Genomic DNA, 19,990 nt, shown 5'->3' with positions numbered 1-19,990 from the left:
TGAAGATTTGAATCGGAGTTAGTCTGGTGAATGAAGTAGAATGAAGCCCGTGTAGATTCTCATTCACCCAGGTCATAGTTATCCAGATCTTTGCGTCGACTGGAATTGTTCAGTTCTGAACTGAAGAAGCCTTCTGGAGAGGCAAAACGTCTTCAAGAAAACTCTAACGAATCCAGTCGACGCAGAGATCTTTCTTCTGATAAGTAGAATGTAGGTGCATATTAATTTCTCTTTATCCCTGATGAATCGTGCACAAATATCTTCAACGTATTCACTTCAGCCACAAACGCGTTGACTCATTTTTGCCTCGCTGAACACATTCCCTCTCCCATCAATTATAAAAATGAAAATCCACCAGAAAAATCGTGGCAGAAGAGCGCGAAAGAGCGAGAAGCGGAAAGGTCAGAAACTGGGGCAATTCCGCCACCTTGTGGTAACAGACAGAACAGCAGGTATAATCCTCATTCTCACCAGAGAACCACTGAGGAAGATCAGACATGTTTTAGTGATGTGGCCACATAAAATTGAAATCATTTCTGATTTTAACCCATCCCAAACAGCCAATCAGTGCCCTGGGAGTTTGTTTTGGGGTTAACGGCCTTGCTCAAGGGCCCACAGTGATGGTGACGAGGGTGTGTGGGTGGGGGGTGAATCGAGTTTAACAGTTGGCATGTCCGCGGCGTACAAGCCAAACCATTTATATAAATATTAGAAATGAGTGTAAAGCTTGACGGAGAAGATGGGTTGGCTGGTGGCTCTGAATATTCTGGCTTCATAAATCCCCCCCCCCCCCCCCCCCCCCCCACACACACACCCATCCTCCATTTCCAAAACTGATGATTGGATTAGCAGCTCATTTGGCTCTGGTCTGGTTTGTCTTTGCCAGAGTCGATCCTGCAGCTGCTGAGTGTCAAAAGCCTAATTGTTGTTTGAAGGAGGCGCTGCCAGCGCCGAGGCCAGCCTCCGCGCCAGTCTGCTCTTCAAAACACCACGGTTCCTGAATGCCCGGTGAGCTGCCTGGAAGCTCTTCCAGACCTGCTCCTGCAGCCCCAGTGTGGAACACTCTGATGTGTCCCTGACTGGGACAATAAGGAGACACTGATGGTCCAGTAGGACAAGAGAGGACGCTGGCGTGGGGCCTGTGTCACGCCGGAGCACCTCAGAATCAGGTCTGAAGACAGGTGACCCTGTGCCACCGCCACCGGACTGATCCGCAGAGACAGACAGCTGCAACGGGGACGCGTGTCAACAAGGTCAAGAGGGAAATGACATGGAGACATCCGGAATAAAATGTTAAATGTTATGTAATTCTGCTCAGGCCAAACAGAATGAGGAAATACTTCCTGATAGACACTAACTTTGGATCTTGACTGTAGAAGATCAGATCAGTGTCCAGCATCGCCCCCTACTGAGACGCTCACCACCCCCTCTGTATAGAAAAAGAGCTCCAATAAAGGTGTCCAATAATTCTAAACTTTTCAAACACATTTAGACTTTTATGAGAACTGGAAATCTGTTCTGGGTTTAACTGGACCGGGTTGCTCTCGCTGTGAAACCAGAAGCCGAGACTGTTGCCGATTTTAAACGCAGCACTGGCGTGAAGTCGTTATAGTAAATTGAAAAAATTTACATATTAGGTATTCCTCATGATCTGTAAAAATAAGACGCAATCTGTTGATTACAAGTGTAAAGTCCATACGTCTGACGCATTCAAAAGTTTTGTTGACACGATTTAGAAAAACATGTATTGTTCGTATTTTTAAGATCATTGTGTCATTTTGTGTTCAATTTGTTTTTTTACGTCCGTTTACTTTTTACTTTTAATTTGAAGGGCCAGGTTCTTCACTTCCGGCTACGTTATTCTATCTCCGGTTAACTTGGCAGCGGGGGAGTCCGATGGAAGCCTTCTTCGCAAGCCGGAGGAAACAATCGAGTGCGATTTTTCCTAGTTATATGAATCGATTTAGTTTAATGGGACTATAAACCGTTGGTTTTCTTATAAGCCTGTGTCAGCACGTATCTCTAGTCGCTTATGATCTCATAGTTTGCTGTTCCGACCAGCCGATCGGCCTTGTTTATACTGTGCAGGGCAGCTGGAATCAGGGAAGCAGGCCCGGTTCTCTACGAGTTTCAGGAACGTTTCGGTTCTGCAGTCTGTTTTATGTGGATCGACCCGTTAGCTCACCAAGTAAGTGGGGACACGCACACAATTCAGCGTTTGTTCTCTCTGAACATGCCGAGAAATGTGGACTTTTTTGGCTGAGGCGCGACAGGATGTCAGATCACAGTTATTGTTAGCTGTTAGCTTGAATGCTAGCAGTTTGCTGGAGTGACGGTTCGCGTCTTTTCTGGGTGTTGTTGCTAATGCTAATGGATCCAATTTTAACCAGTAACAACCAGAATTCCACTGCTGGCGAAGATGTTTTATCTATAAATATGTATACGACACGTCTGTGTATCGCCATTACATTGAAATCTGACATCGATGCCACTCTATGTTCCTTAAGTTCAAAATTAGCTGCATTAGCTTGTTGTGATGCTAGCTTTGTTTTGTCAAACCAGCTGGCACAAAAGTACGAAATTAGGGGAGTTTTTGTGACGTTATGTGATGCTTTAGTTTGATAAACCATCACTCCAGAATTCGACGTAAATCTCAGCTAAACTAGCATCTATACCGATCAGTGAAGACAATCGACACCATTTATATTCCTCTTTACCTCGGCCAAGGTTGTGTTTTGAACGGACTTTAATGAATTTTGTTGGTCATAAAGCAAGCTAACCGCCTGTATACGGCTGAATGTCACCTGTGGTTAAAACTCCTGCTTTCCGGAGCTTTTTGCTGTCTGAGTGCTTATTTGGTGGTTACAGTCTGTAGTAAATGTTTCATGAACGCATCATCGTTTGCCTTTAATGATGTGCTAATTGTCTGTTTCCTCTTAGAGAATATGACCCAGATGCAACAATGACATCAAGATTTGGTAAAACCTACAGCCGCAAGGGAGGAGAGGGCACGTCCAAGTTCGATGAGGTTCTGGCCACCAAGAGAGGCACCCTCAGTACCAAATGGGGCGACACCACCTACAAGGCCAAGGTGAGCTCCAAGCGTGTTGGGGCGCCCAAGAGCGACTCGGTCCTGGCGGGCAATAAAAGGCCTCGCACTTCTGGTGCCGGACCAGAAGATCCGTTTGGGTTCGACAGCGACGAGGAGTCGAAGCCGGTGTCGTCTCGCAGCGGCAGCAAATCGTCGCCCGCCAAACCGGCCTCAGCGGAGCCCCCCCAGGCAGAACGGCCCGATGTTTGTGTGGGCACAGGGAACAGGTCCAACCTCCAGGGAACATGCGCGGCCTCGGTACCGGCTAAAGGACCCTCATGGCTGCTCAACGACAGGGACCAGAGCAGCTTCCTGAACAGCAGCACAGGTAAAAACACACCCGTGTGGAGGTGGACCTGAGCCCCGGTTCAGTTGAATTATTAACTGAACCGATCCGGGTCCAGTAGAGTCACCAGGGAACTGAAGCTTTATTGTCTCTGCTCACTCCATCTGTGTTCACAGGGAAGTCCCAAAAGAGCTCCTCGTCCCAGAACCAGCACAGCTACTCCTGGTACCAGAACGCCTCGGAGAGCGATAAGAAGCCGCTGGCGCAGACCACTACCCTGAAAACCGGATCCAAGGCGGACTCCTCCTACGACTCCTGGGACGTTATCATGGGCCTGCGTCCTCCCTCGCCCAGCCAGGAACCTCGGAACCCGGCGCCGACGCTCTCCTGGGCCTCGGCGCCTCCTGGTGCCGCCATGGTCGGCTGTGAACGCCGTGAGAAGGCGCCCTCCCCGCCGCAGCTGGAGAGTCCCGGCGAGAGCGAGGACCTGGAGCCGGACTTCCTCGTGGAGACCTCAGACTACTCTCAGACGACCTCGTCGTCATCCTCTGCGTCGCTCGGGAGGAATTCGAACTGTCGGACATACAGGAGGCCAAATAAGCAAGGATCCGTTAAGGCCTCGGACTCTGGCGACCCCGGCGCCGTTATTGTGACGACCGACAGCAGTATTAAGTCGACGGGCAGAGGAGGGGGGCGGGGGAGGACAAGGGACTATACGGTGCTGCACCCATCGTCCATGTCCAGGTGTAACGTCACCATCCACGAGCGGGGTGTGGAGGAGTTCAGCACGGACGCCACGCCCCCTAGTGGCAGCAGCGCGGCGAGCGGCGGTACCACGGAGCTGGTGGAGACGGGGTGGCAGCGGAAGAAGGCGGAACAAAACTGCAGGTAGAGTAGATGCAAGTTTCCCTCTAAATTTTGGCGAGGCGCGGAGTTCTATGCCAACTCCCTCCACTAGGTGGCAGTAATGGTGTCGTTGGGGACAAACCAAGAGTGTCAGTACAGGAAGCTCAACAGGTCTCTTACCTGAAAACCAATTTGGATGTTAAAGCCACAGGTGATGAAGGCGGGCAGCATTCTTCGTTGTCATGGCGATATTTTGTAATATTTTCCCAGTTAGATTTGAGTCTTCATTTGCCACATTTGACCCATTAGGGAAGTTGTTTCCCTCTAATTTGACTTCCGTTAGCGACGAACAATGTTTGAAGATCCAGAAACGGTGCGACTGGCTCGAAAAGCAGCTTTGAAGCTTTGCTTTGGCTTATTTTTGCTTATTTTTGCTGGCGTCTGTCGGGATTTTAACTACTTCCAGAACTGTTTTGCTTTGTGAAAGCCGACCTGATCGTTGATCCGTCCTCACAGCTTCAAGCCGGCCAAGTCCAAGGACACCAAGCTGGACCTCTTTGGGTTCGACGACGTGGATGCTCAGCAGGGCGACAACGGCGGCGACCACACGGAGGGCGGGTCCAGCTACAAGATCAAGTACTTTGGCTTTGATGACATGAGCGACAGCGACGGCGAGGACGACGACACCGGCGGCTCCCAACAGCGGAGGAGGAAGAAGAAGGCAGCCGTCGCCATGGCAACCCCGGAGATGACTGCGGAGGACGAACCGCACCTCGACCCTCCGGATCCCTTCGAGAAGCTGCAGATTCAACAGAGACCGTTTGCAAAGGAGAAGAAGAAGAACTCAGAGAGGCGGGAACACAAGACCAGCGCAGGTACTCCCCCCCCACACACACACACACACTACTGAGGTCGGGCAGGGAACACACTCATGTGATTTTCCTTCCACACAGCGGACTTCCTGGACTTTTCGGAGGACAGCCTCAGAGTGGTTGCCGGGGTGCCCAGGAGGCCGCCTCAGGACAAACCCACTGAGAAGAATCCCGACACATTCCGAAGGATCTTCAGCGCGCACAAGAAGGTCAGACACGGGCCGTCGGATCGGCCCGTCCTCGATTATCTATCGTTCAAAGTCCCGCTAACGACCTCACAGGTGCGAACGAGAAGCTGCATCTTCATTCGCTGGTTTCTAAACGTGTGAGGCGCTCGAGTAGGTTCTGACAGTGAAAGCAGGACGGGACCTGTTCCACCTACACACCATATGACTCGCCAATGCCTGTGGTGTGTGTGGTGTGTGTGTGTGTGTGTGGGGGGGAGGGGGGCGTAGGCGCAGAGGAGTCAGCTCTTGTTTATCATGGTTGGATTATAAAAAGGATCTGTGTTGATTTGAACATCTCAATTATTCAGTGTCCTCCAGGTTGCTTCCAGTTCCCAGACTGGGCTGACTGGTTCCCGCTCTAAAATGGCTGGTTGAGGGAGCGGGCCCGGGGGTCTGACTCGGGTTTAACCCTCAGATTATGGATGAATTGATCAGCAGCATGACGCCGTGCACGTTTTAGCGCCTGGATCTGCAGCTCACGTGAAGATCCACCCCCCCGTCGCCTCTTCACCCTCGCCAGCCGCTGCCCGTGCTTTAATCTCGACGTACTTCTCCCAGTTCGCTTCGTTTCCGCTGAGCAAAGCCGAGTTGAGCTCGTTATAGAGGCTTTAACCTTCCGAGATGGGCCGTTGATTGAGAAATTATCGGAATTCTCCCCCCAGTACGGCGAGGTTTCGCTGAGCTGGGGGGCTTCTGGGCGCTCTTCAGAGATATTAGATGTTAATATAACGGCGGCACAGAGATGGAGACTGACTCATCCATATTTAGGAGACAGTGCTGCCGTTATTTTCCCAAACTTTTTATAGGAGCGGCAGTTCTGATTTCCATCGACTCTCCTCGGGCGGGGGGGGGGAGTTCTGGATTTAAATGGAGCGGAACATGGTTTTATCCTCCCAACACTGACTGGTGGGTGGGGGGTTTCTACCTGGATGGACCTGTCATCCTAGCAAACGAGCCGACGCTCTAATGTTTTGGACGGAGGACGCACGTCGGAGCGGCGAGATGATGTCAACCGGTGCAGGGTGGCGTCGCCGCGGCGACGCACGGGGCTGTCGTCGGTGAGGCCTTCGCTCGGTTTGAGGCTCCCCGTGACAGAGAGCAGCCCCTTTTGGTTTTTGCTCCCCTCCCAGCAGCCAAATGACCACACGCGCCCACCTTCATCCTCCTCCTCATCCCTCCCATGCTGCTCAGCGGCGGGTGGGCGGGGCTGGCCTCCCTCCGTGTCATTCAGAATATTGTAATAGGCTTTAATTTGCTGTTTTGATGTTTTAAAGCTCATTCCCACTCCTCTTTTGTCTTTGCTTATCAGCCCTGTGGTGTAACCCCCCCCCCCACACACACACACACCTCCCTCCACTCTACAGCCAATCCCCCCCCCCCCCCTTTTGTCCTGCCTTCCTCTTTGTCTTCTACCATGAATGCCTGGGCAACCACCAACCACAGGTTTGGCATAAGAACCCAGAGGACAGGAGCCAAAGTTAAAAGGCTGATGGCGGCGTGGCCGTGCGTCCGTCAAGTCCATGTCTGTCTCCCGCTGTTTGATCAGCGCTGGGAGACTCATCCGTCCCCCCCCCCCGCCGCCCCCCTCCCTCGTATTCAGGCTGCTGATAGGGAACGACGCTAAAATGTGTGAAGACCTGCAGCTGTGTTGTAACTCTGCGTCTTCTGTCACTCATGTCTTCCCCCTGCCTGTGTTTCTGATCCAGTCTCCCACCAAAGCCGTTTACAACGCCAGGCACTGGACGCTGGACAGCGAAGACGAGCCCCCGCCACCGCACTTTTCACGCCCGCAGGTGGCAACTGTAAGAACACACACATACACACACACACTCTGTTAAGGGGCTGTAGGTAAATGTGTCCCAGAGCGGAGCAGAAGTGACTCTCCTCTCACTGTTCCAGGAAGCGCTCTCAGCAGGAGGATCCAGCAAGGAATCTTCAGACGCCCAGAAGGACGACGGCGTGTTTAAGGCTCCTCCCCCTCCTCCCAAGGTCACCAAATGTGTCACAGTCCCGACCGATCTCTACCAGGATGAGGTCACTGCACTGAAATGTCGTAAAGAACATAAAGAGGTACTTCACACTTGCGTAGAGGCGCTTCGACAGAGAATTCCCGACTTTTTTAAGGCTTTGTTATATTTAGCCATGGTTTATGCTGAACCGTGTCCACGCGCACCCGCGTCCTGTTCGTGACTCCAAACCTGTCTGCCCTGCCTCGGGGCACTGCTTGCCACCTTGGCGGCTTTCTCGCTAAAGCTTGGCAAACGTTCAAACCCTCTAGGCCATGCGGGCTCGTCCACACCCAGTTCTCGAGGGCTGCAGCCCAGCCGGGTTTTCTGTCCTACCGGGCTGAAAATGCATTCAGTGGGATAGAAACGCCAGCTGGATTCTGGCCCTCGAGGACTGGGACTGGGTTTGCGCGTGTAAAGACGGCTATTGTCAGTTAGTCTTAGCAAGGGCACCAGTTTTGTTCTCTTTGGTTTGTACGGGCAATAGGGCGGGAGCACATCACACCGGTTTTAGAATCGCTGCGTTGGCTACCCGTGCGTTTCAGGATCGATTTTAAGGTTGTTTTATTCGTTTTTAAATGTCTTAATGGTCTTGGCCCCACTTATTTATCCGACCTGCTTTTATTCTATCAACCCTCGCGGACTCTGAGGTCCTCCGGCACCGGCCTTTTAACCATTCCACATGTAAGCTCTAAAACGCACGGGGAAGCGGCCTTCAGTTATTATGGGCCCCGACTGTGGAACAGCCGGAGAACCTCAGGGCCGCAGAGACTGTTGAGATTTTTAAAAAGAGGCTCAAGACACACCTTTTTAATCAGGCCTTTAATTGATTTTTTGATTATTATTAATTTCTTTTGTGTTCTTATGTCTTATCCCTATTTTACTTGATACTTTTACTGTTTTACTCCCTCAGTTCTTAGTTTTTCAGTTTTTAGCTTTTACACCTTTTATCCCATTTATTGTTTTAGTCCTTCAGTTTTTAGCTCCGGTGTTTCCTCAAGGGGGGGGCCTGCCAGGCTGGGAGATGTTTCCGGTCTACCGCTGGGGGTGCTGTCCCATTGTCGACTCTGGCCTGGGTGGTTAGGGGGCTCTGTGCCTTGGTGTGGAGCCTCCGCTCTGTCCGGGTCGGGCTGGTCTTTGTGGCGGTACCACCTGTGGCCACGGACCGTCACCTCCCTCAGCCTGGTGGGCCCCCAAAGGTGTCGTCGCCTTCGCCTCAGGTCTCGGTGCCCAGCCATGTCTCAGCTTGTTTGTGTGTCTGGGTGTGTGTGTATGCGTGTGTGTGTGTCCTTTTTCTTGATTCTCTTGTTTCTCTTTGTTGTTTTTATCCTTTGTGAGGCACTTCGTGCTACCCAGTGTATGAATAGTGCCATATAAATAAAGATTGAATTGAATTGAATAAGAATGCTAACGAACGCATCATGAACGTGTCGACTGGTGTTTTCCAGCTGTATACGGTCGTCCAGCACGTGAAGCACTTCAACGACGTGGTGGAGTTTGGAGAGAACCAGGAGTTCACTGACGACTTTGAGTATCTCAATACCGGCTTGAAATGTGGACAACCTCTCAACACACGTTGCCTTAGGTGAGAATCCCCGCCCCCACCCTTCCTGGTTGCTCCAACACCGTGTTCATGTTGTCGTGTTGTGCTCATTTGTGTGTGTGTGTGTGTGTGTGTGTGTGTGTGTTCCAGCGTGATCAGCCTGGCCACTCGCTGTGCCATGCCCGGCTTCAGGATGCATCTCCGGGCCAGAGGAAAGGTGGCTCAGGTCTTCAAAACGCTCAACGACGCGCCGCAGCACCCGGTAACGACCCAGTTTGATCGGTTCAGATCAGAAGAACCGTGTTCAGAGTGTGTTGATGTCTAAATCTTCGCTTTGATCTGGACCTTTTTATTCTTTAAACCCTGTGTTCTGTGTCACCGTGACGACGTCAGATTTGTGTTTGCCCCAACAGAACCTGGCTCTGTGCACGGCGTCGCTCATGTACATTCTCAGTCGAGACCGCCTGAACATGGACCTGGACCGGTCTTGCCTCGACCTTATGATCCGGCTGCTGGAGCTGGACCAGGATCGCGGGGGCGTGGCCAGCGTAGAGTGCAACCTTCAGTTCAGCGCCAGGGAAATCGCCAAAATGAAGGAGAAGATCCGGAAGCTGTGCGACACCGTGCACAACAAGCACCTGGACCTGGAGAACATAACGGTACGGAGCCAAGACGGGAGAGTTTGGTTCTGTGGGATTTTTGCTCGTTTTACATCTGCGTGGTGGCGGAAAGACGCCGGATGAGGCCGCCCGCCTGCGTCCGTTTATTTTGAGCGTCTTGAATCTGGGTGGGAGGATGATTTCTCCTCAAACCGCCCACAACCCGGTCGAAGTCCGAGCTGCTCATCACACCTGATACCACTTTTTTTGTTTCGTCCCTTCTTGATTCGCGCAGACGGGTCATTTAGCCATGGAAACGTTACTGTCGCTGACCTCAAAGCGAGCGGGAGACTGGTTCAAAGAGGAGCTCCGGCTACTGGGAGGACTGGACCACATCGTGGACAAAGGTTAGCCCTCCCCTGATGCGCTCGGGCCGGGAGCCAGCGGCGGGTTCCGGTTCCTGAACCTCTGTCTTCATGTCTCCGCAGTGAAGGAGTGTGTCGATAACTTGAGCCAGGAGGTGGACAAAGAGAAGCTGGTGTCGTCTCTGTGGGGAGCTGAGAGGTGTTTACGGGTGCTGGAGAGTGTAAGTGTGGCGGCAATTGGGAAGATCTTTGCTCTGTAGCAGCCACAGCAGGTCTTCCTCAGGCTGCTGTCGTGCAAGTGCACTTTGGTTTTTTAGAAATATCAGCTGCTGAGTGTGTGGGGATGGGGGGGGGCAGAACAGAACACAGCACCGACTAAACCTGCTTGAGGTCTAGTTCTAATCGGGGCAAACTCTCTTACAGGTCACAGTCCACAACTCTGAGAACCAGGGCTACCTGATCGCTTATAAGGACTCCTCTCTCATTGTGTCCTCTGCAAAGTAAGAAAACACACACACACCACACACACACACACACACACACACGATGGCGCTTCAGCTGTTCCATGATCACAGAAACAGTCCTAAATCTGTCTGAGGACAGATGGCGACAGGAGTCGTGTGTGTGCCCGCGTGCGTGTGTGTGTCAGCCTGGGTCTGTACGTCTGATTTTGTGACTCATTATTGGGGTTTTGACATCCAGTTTCCTGGTTGTGACCTGTCCGTCATGTCCTTGAGAGATGACCTTTGACCCCGGCCCTCCAGCGGCGCGTCGGAGGACGGACGGACGGCTGTGAAAACCTGGTTCTCTTGGAAATCTTTTAGGAACCATGAACTGGTGACCTGTGCTTTTCTTATTGACAGTCGGACCTCTGTGGGGACGTTTCAGACTTGCCGACTTCATTCCGCTGGTTTTCTCCGCATTTTTCACTTTTCCTGCTGCTTTTCCTTTTCGATCCGAAGTAAAGGGATTTTAATTTGTTTGCCCGTGCTGGAAAGGTCACCAGTTTAGTGCTGGAACTGGTGCTTTTACAGAAAGCTCGAACATTTCTGTGGTCAGTCAGAAGACGGGAGGTTCTCCTTTCTGACGTTCTGTTTTCTTCTTCTGCGGCTTCGCCCTCCGCGTGACCGGAGCTTCACCCCCCAGCTGAAGGTCTGCAGGGGTGGGTGGCGAAGATGATGATGAAGACTAAGTGGGTCAACAAAGAGTCGTTGTTGAGTTGAGCGACACAGACGTCGGTCTGAACGTTCAGCTGTCCTCCCTGTTAACTCGATTAACCCTCCAAACCTCAGGGTGAAGCAGACAGAGACTGTCACCTTAACACACACACACACGCACGCACGCACACGTGCACGCACACGGGCGCTCACAGCAGGGCTCTGGTCGTCACTAAACACTCTGCTGCTTTTTCTTTTTCTCTCATTTCTAAAAATCAGTCTTCATTTCTCTGTTGGCTTCGTAGCTTCAACACAAATGTAACTCTGCCTGTTTCAGCTGCCTGCAGGCTGATTTAATAATGTCCCCACACACACACACACACACACACACACACACTTTGGTGCTTTCTTTTTCTCCTCTCCTCTTACTTCCCCAGTTCCCCATCCTCTCTTCCTCTCCCCCCATCTTCCTCCCCTCCTCCTCTCTTCCTTCCCTCCTCTCTCTTCCTCCTCTCCTTTCTCCCCTCCTCCCTCTCCTCTCTTCCTCCCCTTCTCCTCTCTTCCTCCCCTCCTCCTCTCTTCTCCTCTCCTTCTCTCCTCCTCCCCTCCCTCTCTCTTTCTCCCCTCCTCCTCTCTTCCTCCTCTCCTCCTCTCTCTTCTTCCTCTCCTTCTCTCCCCTCCTCCTCTCTTCCTCCCCTTCTCCTCCTCTCTTCCCTCCTTCTCTCCCCTCCTCTCTTTCTCCCCTTCTCCTCTCCTCTCTCCCCTCCTCTCTCTTCCTTCCCTCCTCCTCTCCCCCTCCTCTTCTTCCTCTCCCCTCCTCCCCCCCTCCTCCTCTCTTTCTCCCTTCCTCTCCTCTCCTCCCCCTCCTCTCTTCTTCCTCTCCCTCCTCCTCTCTTCTTCTCCCTCTTCTCTCCTCCTCTCCTCCTCCCCTCCTCTCTCTCCCCCCTCCTCTCTTCTTCCTCCCCTCCTCCTCTCTTCCTCTCCTTCTCTCCCCTCCTCCCCCTTCCTCCCCTCCTCCTCTCTCTTCTCCTCTCCCCTCCCCTCCTCCTCTCTTTCCCCTTCCTCTCCTCTCCTCCTCCTCCTCCTCCCCTCCTCTCCTTCTCTCTCGTCCCCTCCTCCTCCCTTCCTCCTCTCCCCTCCTCCTCTCTTTCTCCCTTCCTCTCCTCCTCCCTCCTCTCCCCTCCTCCTCTCTTCCTCCCTTCCTCTCTCTCCTCTCCCCTCCTCTCTTTCTCCCTTCCTCTCCTCCTCCTCCCCCTCCTCTCCTCTCCTCCTCTCCTTCTCCTTCTCTCTCCTCTCCCTCCTCCCCCTTCCTCCTCTCGCCCTCCTCCTCGACCCTCCTCCTCTCTTTCTCCCTTCCTCTCCTCTCCTCCTCTCCCCTCCTCCTCTCTCCTCTCTTTCTCTTCTCCCTTCCTCTATCCTCCCTCCTCTCCTCCTCCTCCGTCTCTCCTCTGCCTCTCCTCCCTTCCTCTCCTCCTCTCCTCCCTCCCCCTCCCCTCCTCCCTCTCACTCCTCTCTAAAATGAAAGTCATCTAGCGTTATAATTATCTCTGCTTTTTTAACTCTGATTTTGTCCCTTCCTGCTGCTCCCAGTGGGCCTAGTTTAATGGAACATCGTCGCTCCTTTTTTCTCTCTTTCCTCTTTGATTTCCTTCCTCTCAGTCCATCCTGATATTCAGACTCTGGTTTCTGTTCATAGACTTAATCTTGTTATGTACATCAGGCGGCTGACCCGCTTCACCCGTCGTGTGTGTGTGTGTGTGTGCGTGCGTGTGTGTGTGTGTGTGTTAAACTCGTCTCTGTCTGAATGCTGCTCTGTTATATGATGGAGTAGAAAAGGAAAGAGGAGTGTCGACATCTGGATGAGCAGAATCATCTTTTTTTCTCTCTTGATGAAACTTTTTTTTTAACTCTATCTGGTTCTGGGATTCATTTGAACACACAGAACTGTGTGACGATCCTATGGCCCGTTTAGCGGTGCCAGTTCCTGGTTCCTCTTGATCCGCTGTTTCCTCTGCATGTGGTCTCATCCGTACTGTCACTTCCTCCCCGTCAGAGCGCTGAACAGGTGTGAGCAGATGATCCAGCGCTACAGCAGGGAGCTGAACTCCGACTGCACCGCGGTGGGGAAGGCGGTGGAGGACTGCATGAAGGCCGTCATCGGAGTCCTGCTCAACCTGACGCACGACAACGGTTAGTACACGTGGACACACACGCACATGCACACACCACACACACACAAACAGAGAGTTTGATCCCAGTATGTCCCCCTGTGTGTGTGCAGAGTGGGGCAGCACAAAGACGGGAGAACAAGAGGACTTGATAATGACGGCTCTGAACTGTGTTCTCAAAGTCCCTCAGCTTTTTCCACAGGAGCGACGGTTCGACATCAGAGTACTGGTGAGTTTCTCGCTCGCTCTCTCACACATAAGCAGACGCTATCCAAAAGTCCAGCGAAGCATCCAGACTATTAATGAGCAGCCTCTCACTCAGGTAAAATCTTATAGGAAAAGAGGACGGGAGTGACAATGGAGTGTGTGGGGAAATCCTGTCAGTACACTGCACAACCTTTTATTCCAATTAAGCCAATTAAAGATGAGTCCTCTGCCACTTTATTCTGGAAACAACTGATCCACCCTGTTGGAACTACTCGAGTAAATCAGGCTGATGCTAGCAGAGCGTTCGACAGCAGACGCAGCTGCTAACAAACCAGCACCAGTGAATGAATGATGCAGTAGTTCGCTGCTGGTGAGAGTCTGAACCATCTCTATGTGATCTACTGACCGTGTGTGTGTGTGTGTGTGTGTGTGCAGGGTCTGGGCCTGCTGATTAACCTGGTGGAGTACAGTGCCAGGAACAAGTATTGTTTGATGGAGACGGAGATGGAGGGAGGTCAGGGTCCCTTTAACTCCACCGTCTTGTTGAGCCCTCAGCACCCAGACCTCAGCAGCTCCGGCCCGCTCAGTGCCATCGCTGCGCTCGTACAGGTGAGTGTGTGTGTGGTTACCGCTGTGGATCATCAATAATTCATGCAGCCAGCGCAGCCTTAGGAATATTTTGAGCCGAGTATATTTCAATTTCCGACTGAAGGAATAGCTACATTATTCCCAGAGTTTGGGATTCCTCTCACGCCGCCGCCGCAGCTCAGTTTCCTGTTTGCGCCACTAAAGCCACATTTAATAGGAATCATCTCATATAATCAGATTATGCTGCTGTTTTTATGCAGCGCTCCGGCGGAATAAATCAACACTGGACTTGTTCAAAGGCGGAATTGTTTTGCTGCTATCCGCTTTTAAGCATTCCAGTCACATTTAGAACAACATTTCCAGTGTTTTTTTGACCGTTAACGCCGCATTAGGTCCCCTTGATATCGGCTTTAGCGATGAGGAATATTAAATGTAGTCGTCGTTGTTTGAAACGACGTCCCGCTGATCCTTCAGCTCCAGATCTGAGAGATCAAATATTCATATTCTGTTTGTCGTCTAGCTGTTCCTTCAGCGCGAACAGGCTGCCATCCTGGCGGAGGCACAGACGGATGACCTCATCAAAGAAGCGCCAAAGCCGGCGCTGGACCAAAGCGGCGAGTGGCAGGAGACGGGCGGGGAGATCCAGTGGGTTGCCAAGGACAACAATAACGACTCTGGCAAAGACGACGGCAAGAAGAAGGAGAAGGAGGAGGAGGACGAGGAGCTGGATCTCAACAAAGGTGCGGGGATCTGCGCGCGAGGCGCGAGGAAGCTTTGTGGATCAAAGACGTGAAATCTCAACGTGTCACTTCCTGTTTGCAGCTCTGCAGCACGCAGGGAAGCACATGGAGGACAGCATCGTGGCCTCGTACACGGCACTGCTGCTGGGCTGCCTGTGCCAGGGGAGCCCGGTGAGACACACACACACACACACACACACAGATACAGGTGTAGGAGTGTCACTGTTTGATTTGCCACATAAAAGAAAGCTGGAGAACTCTAGAGAGAATTTAAAAGTGCAGCTCGGGTGTTAAAAAAACCCTTGGATTGTGGCGTGGGTTTAGCATCAGCGGCATCTCCAAACACTCGTCTGCACCGGGATGTTCTCAGCACATCTGAGCACGTCTGGTAGAAGCAGTCTGGGGTCAGAACGGTCCCCTCTGACCACGCCTGTTTGTCCACCAGATGAATGTGACTACTGTGAGGGAGAACCTGCCAAAGGGAGACTTCTCCATCATGACAGAAATGCTGAAAAAGTTCCTCAACTTCATGAACCTCACGGTGAGTCGGGCCGGCAGACGCAGCTTCTCCTCTGTGGAGAATCACGTTTCCCCACCAATTAGAGGTAGAGATGGTGGGCTTGTTCTTTGTTTCTAATCACCCCTCCCTCTGTGTCCCCCCCCCCCCCTACAGTGTGACATCGGCACCGCGGGACAGAAATCTGTCTCCCGGATCATCGACTATCTGGAGCACTGCTAGAAAAGCTTCTCTTTTATCTGTTCTCACACACACACACACACACACCCTTAAGCATGACCATCGTCCCTGTCATCGTCTAGTTTGACGTGCACGTCTTCTTTTATGTTTTTCCCATGGAAACGTCGGTCTATTGTAAGAATTAACGCGGTACATCACGCCGGCTGTCCGGCTCAATTCCACTTCATTTCGAGAAAAAAAGGTTTTCTAGGACAAAGTTGTCGTTACTGTTCGTTTTCCTGTTTTCCGCCCACTCGCTCTCTGGTCCCTGTGTGAGTCCGGCTGCATTCGGTTGCCGGGGCTGATAATCGCCATAACAACTAAAGCAATTCACCCGCCAATGCGTTGGGGTTTTTTTTTCTTCCTTTTATCAGGGCGAGGCGACGCTTTGTGGAATTTAAAAAATGGTTCCGTTTTCCCGTTGGACTCAGGGGTTTTGATTTTCTTCCCCCTCCGCCCGGAGCCGACCATCCCGACTCTGAATTATCACTAGAGCAGCTGCTTTTCCCAGAATGCCGAGCGCTCTCGACCTTCGAGGCCACTGGAACGCGAACAGAGTTTCTACAAACCAATTATTTTCTTTCTCCCAAAGAATTGAAGTAATTGGACATCAAAGCTTTGTGAGCGTCCAGCCCTCTGAACCAGACGCTGTCACCCTTCAGGTCCTTTCAATTTCTCACCCACACGGGGTCCTCGCCTCTCAGACTCTTCGATTAGCACCCCTGGGGTGAGGTCCACGCTCACAAACGGCGTCACACTCCCACTCAGACCCCATGTAGAACTTTTACTGCTCAGATTCTGACAGGAAATGCTCCTTTGAACAGTCACTCAAGGTTATTTATTTTGTACAAGTCAAAAAAATAAATTCAAATGAGGTTGTAACACTGCCACCTAGCTGTTGGAGGTTGAAACAACAGGCGTTTCTTAACATTTTGTTTCTTTTTTTTTGAATCAATTCAAATGAGGTTCTCGTCTTTCGTGAGGTTAAAGATGGCGTCGTTGAAATTCTTCCTGTTTTAAAAACCAGGTCTCCGCCGCCGGAACCCCCAGAATTTCCATCGGATTTTAGTTCTACTGAAGCTGTTGTTTAAAAAAAAAAAACTTTGTTCATTTTGTCTGTTGAAAACTGGAGGTCTTCAGTCTCAGTGTTAACGTTTAGCATGTTCAGAACCATGTTATCAACGTGTCCTGTCATCACACACACACACACACACACTCAAACACACTCACTCTTAACCGTCACTCCTTTTTTTAAGTTTACAAGAGCTTTATTGATGTCTGTATGAATGAATGAAGAGCTTTTTGTACATAGTTGGTGTACATAGATCGTTTTCCTTGTGCAGGAGACTTGGGTGATGTTCAGGGTGGGTTTGGGGGGGGGGGGGGGTCCGGGGCTTCAGTTTAAATCTAGCCAGTCAGTCGACGCTACTTTTAAAAATCTGACTCTATTTTTCTTTTTCTAAAGGCTGTTCTCTTGGTTGTGTTGTTGTTTTGGACAGACAGACGGAGCCAACTGCAGGAAAACTCAATCTTTGTACCAATGTGCAGACCGAGGTCTTTGCTTATCTGTACATAATTTTAAAATAATAAAAGTTGCTACTTTCAGTACACTGTCGTGGCGTTCCTCTGAGTCTCGGGTTAGTTTTCAGTTTTAGATTTGCTACATTCTCGACGTTAAAGATGGCAGGTTCTGGCCTGGTGGGACAAAGCTGGTTTACATTTTAAACAAATACATCGATGTTGGAACTTTCCGACATTTAAAATAAAAATGCAGTTTTTGTAGGAAAAAGTCTTTGCAGCTCGGCTTTGGATCACTTTGTCCCACTTGTCCTCTGCCACATGTCCTCGCTGTAACTCCTCTGCTGCTCCTCCATCACTGCGTCCTTCTCCGTCACAATTGTGGAGCCCTGTGAGGACGCGGGGCCCCCCGAGGGCCGCGCTGCCCGGGGGTGAGCCGCCAAACCGCAGGGGCCCTCCTGCAGCAGCTCGCTGAGCGTTGCGATGTAAATCTGCGCCATCTGCAGCGTCTCGGACTTGGACAGCTTCTTGTCACTCTCCAGGTTCGGGATGACGCTCCGGAGCCGGTCGAAGGCGATGTTGAGGCCGAGCATCCTCTTCCTCTCCCGCGCGTTGGCAGCGAGGCGGCGCCGTCTCTGCGCCCGCTCCAGAGCGCACTTATCCGGCTGGAGGTGCAGCGCGTCGCTGGGGGGGCCCAGTCGGAGCTCCACGATGGCGCACGGGGGGTCCTGGTGGGCGCAGCCACGTCTGATGCGCGACGGCTCCTGCCGCTCCTCTGCACGGCTCCCCTGAAGCAGGGCGTGGATGTCGGCGTGGAGAACCACCGGGGCCACGGGGCCGGCTCCTCCCTCCCGGTCCACCGAGATATAGGGCGCAAGCAGGCTCCTGCTCGGGGGCATGACTGTTCTCCAAAGTTCTCCAAAGACGAGAAAGGGTCGGTTCACCGAGAAAATTAACTTTCTTCACTTTCAAGGGCCAATTTATGAAGGTGGCAGCCGCGGGGATGCGCTGCGCGTTCTCGGTGGGCGTGGGGAGGGTCGTGTGCTGCTTAATGAACAGAGCCGCTGGAGGTCCATTAACCAAGTTCATCAAAAGAGGATTAGAAGCATCTGAATGAGTCCGATACAATGAGGCGGAGGGAGGAGGAGGGAACGCACGTTTAAAACATTCCTTTTCAGTTCCATTATTTTCCCCACTTTGTGTCGGATCATATTTTAAGGGTTTTCTTTTCTTTTTCTCTTTCATATTTCCAAAATATAAATGTTTTGATATTTACACTTGGAGCTGATGTTGGTTTCTAAAATAAAATTTAGAGTGGAAAAATAAATCGGGACATAATTATTAGCTTGAATTGTAGTTAAACACAGCAGGTGGCAGCGCGACAAGTAAAAATAACAGCGCTTCTGAACCACTGGTGCGAATTATTCACACGGGCCAGGCTGCAAGAATTAAAAATCAGTCATCCTAGGTGCCAAAATAAGTGGTTGTTTGTATTTGTGACAGTTGTTGTGCGTGTGGTGTTTGTGTGAAGGATCGGAGGGTCGAAATGCGCCTGCAGAAACCCACGAAACCCAAAAACCTGAATAAATTCTGATCTTTTCCTCATCACCGGTTCGTATTTGGTGGTGAAATTAGCCGCCGGAGCAAATGTGGTTTGGGATTAAAGTGGTTCCGTGAACCCGAAACGGCAACACAATAGACGTGTGGAAGAACTGATCAGAATACTTTAATCAGATTATGATTGCCCAGGTTCCTTGTCTGTGGTTTAGCGTGATGCCTCTTGCTTTAGGTCCGCCATTTGAAGGCGTTGCCTTGGAAACCATCTTACCGCTCCCTCTCCTGTCCGCTACAGGTTGTAACGTTGTTGTGATATTTTGTTGTCTGGAGTTTTTGTCTGCATCAACAAGGTTGCGGCTCCCTGAGGGAGAAGCCTGATGGTGACTGACAGAAGCCGGTGGCCCCGTATCCTCTGGACTGACCTTGATGGGATTTAACAGTGTGTCCGGACCACCGTGTGCCAGTTCTCCAACTGGGCCGGGCCTTTACAATCGTCCCAGCGTGGCACGGGAGCATAATGGTGTCCTTATGGTCAGGAGGACCCCCCCAAGTGTCCCGAACCGCAGGACTGGTTTCTTTTCTTCTTTCCAATCTGGAGCGCGTGGGGAGGGTTGGCTTCACGCCTCTGATGACAGTTGTTGGCACGCTCGCGTTATTAAACCCAATGAAACGGCTCATTGCAGCCAGCGGATGGACACGGGTCGCGGATCAAACCCACCGCCGTCCACCCGGCAGAGGATCTGTCCTTCCTGCAAATGTAGATTTAGGCAAAAAGGTTTGGTTGGTGGGGGTTTGCTGAAGGGCAGGGCAGGGGCGGTGGAACCAGCAGCCGTGGCCTCCGTTTGTTAACAAGCTCCGCCTTGTTGAACCCAATGAAACGGCTCGTTGAGGCCTCAGATCACGCTGACCTTTGACCTGCCGATCAGTCCTCAACCGCAATCAGAGTCTTAAAAGCAGGTGCGGTGAGCAGGTCACATGACCACGCCCGGACAGGAAGATGGGGCGCTTGATGGTGGGTTAAATCCAACCACGTTTACTCAGAAACAAGATTAAATTCTGAAACCAGCTGGTAAAGTTCTGTTTTCTCCCCAGTTCCGCATGAATTAAAGTAAAAAAAATAAAAAAATCACATCAAATACTTGAAACCATCGTCTGGTCCGATAACTTCAAAAGATCAAAGAGTTGCGTCCATGTTGGGACCTTGTTGGGGTGACCTGTGATCGATGGGGACCAGCGTGTGGACAAAAAGACAACAAAGTCTCCCGTTCGCCGAGCTGACCACCAATCAGAGAGCTCGATCTGTGTCACTGATTCGACATGCTGGAAGAGCAGAAGAAGAACTACAGGTGACAGACGCCCACGCACAGACGGTCGGCTCGCCGTGGTTGGACTCCAAAAGCTCTTTGAAGTTGTGATCTAGTATTGATGCACACACACACACACACACACACACACACACACACACACACACACACACACATACA

General features: G+C 51.5%; 2 protein-coding genes across 2 annotated transcripts; one reads left to right on the top strand and one right to left on the bottom strand.

The window, feature by feature from the left end:
* Positions 1-1,865: 1,865 nt before the first annotated feature.
* waplb (WAPL cohesin release factor b) lies at positions 1,866-17,039 on the top strand. Its single transcript, XM_057037450.1, has 20 exons — positions 1,866-2,188; positions 2,941-3,419; positions 3,554-4,265; positions 4,740-5,098; positions 5,177-5,304; positions 7,029-7,124; positions 7,222-7,392; positions 8,777-8,913; positions 9,022-9,133; positions 9,285-9,530; positions 9,766-9,877; positions 9,959-10,056; positions 10,259-10,335; positions 13,046-13,182; positions 13,274-13,389; positions 13,803-13,976; positions 14,476-14,695; positions 14,778-14,866; positions 15,141-15,236; positions 15,369-17,039. Exons 2-20 carry the CDS (start codon positions 2,963-2,965, stop codon positions 15,432-15,434), a joined length of 3,603 nt encoding a protein of 1,200 aa, XP_056893430.1. The 5' UTR covers positions 1,866-2,188; positions 2,941-2,962; the 3' UTR covers positions 15,435-17,039.
* On the bottom strand, positions 16,880-17,892 carry atoh1c (atonal bHLH transcription factor 1c). The gene has a single exon (XM_057037462.1). It carries the CDS (start codon positions 17,846-17,848, stop codon positions 17,243-17,245), a length of 606 nt encoding a protein of 201 aa, XP_056893442.1. The 5' UTR covers positions 17,849-17,892; the 3' UTR covers positions 16,880-17,242.
* Between the last annotated feature and the right edge of the window lie 2,098 nt (positions 17,893-19,990).

This window comes from Takifugu flavidus, chromosome 1 (assembly GCF_003711565.1).
Source record: "Takifugu flavidus isolate HTHZ2018 chromosome 1, ASM371156v2, whole genome shotgun sequence".
Lineage (NCBI taxonomy): Eukaryota > Metazoa > Chordata > Actinopteri > Tetraodontiformes > Tetraodontidae > Takifugu > Takifugu flavidus.
Note: the sequence above shows the minus strand (reverse complement) of the source record. Positions and strands in the feature narration are given on the sequence as shown.

Coding starts and splice junctions, on each gene's coding strand:
- waplb (XM_057037450.1), top strand. CDS start 2,963: ATGACATCAAGATTTGGTAAAACCTACAGCCGCAAGGGAGGAGAGGGC. Junction 7,393..8,776: donor GTCGTAAAGAACATAAAGAG/GTACTTCACACT, acceptor GGTGTTTTCCAG/CTGTATACGGTCGTCCAGCA. Junction 14,867..15,140: donor GCCTGTGCCAGGGGAGCCCG/GTGAGACACACA, acceptor TTTGTCCACCAG/ATGAATGTGACTACTGTGAG.
- atoh1c (XM_057037462.1), bottom strand. CDS start 17,848: ATGCCCCCGAGCAGGAGCCTGCTTGCGCCCTATATCTCGGTGGACCGG.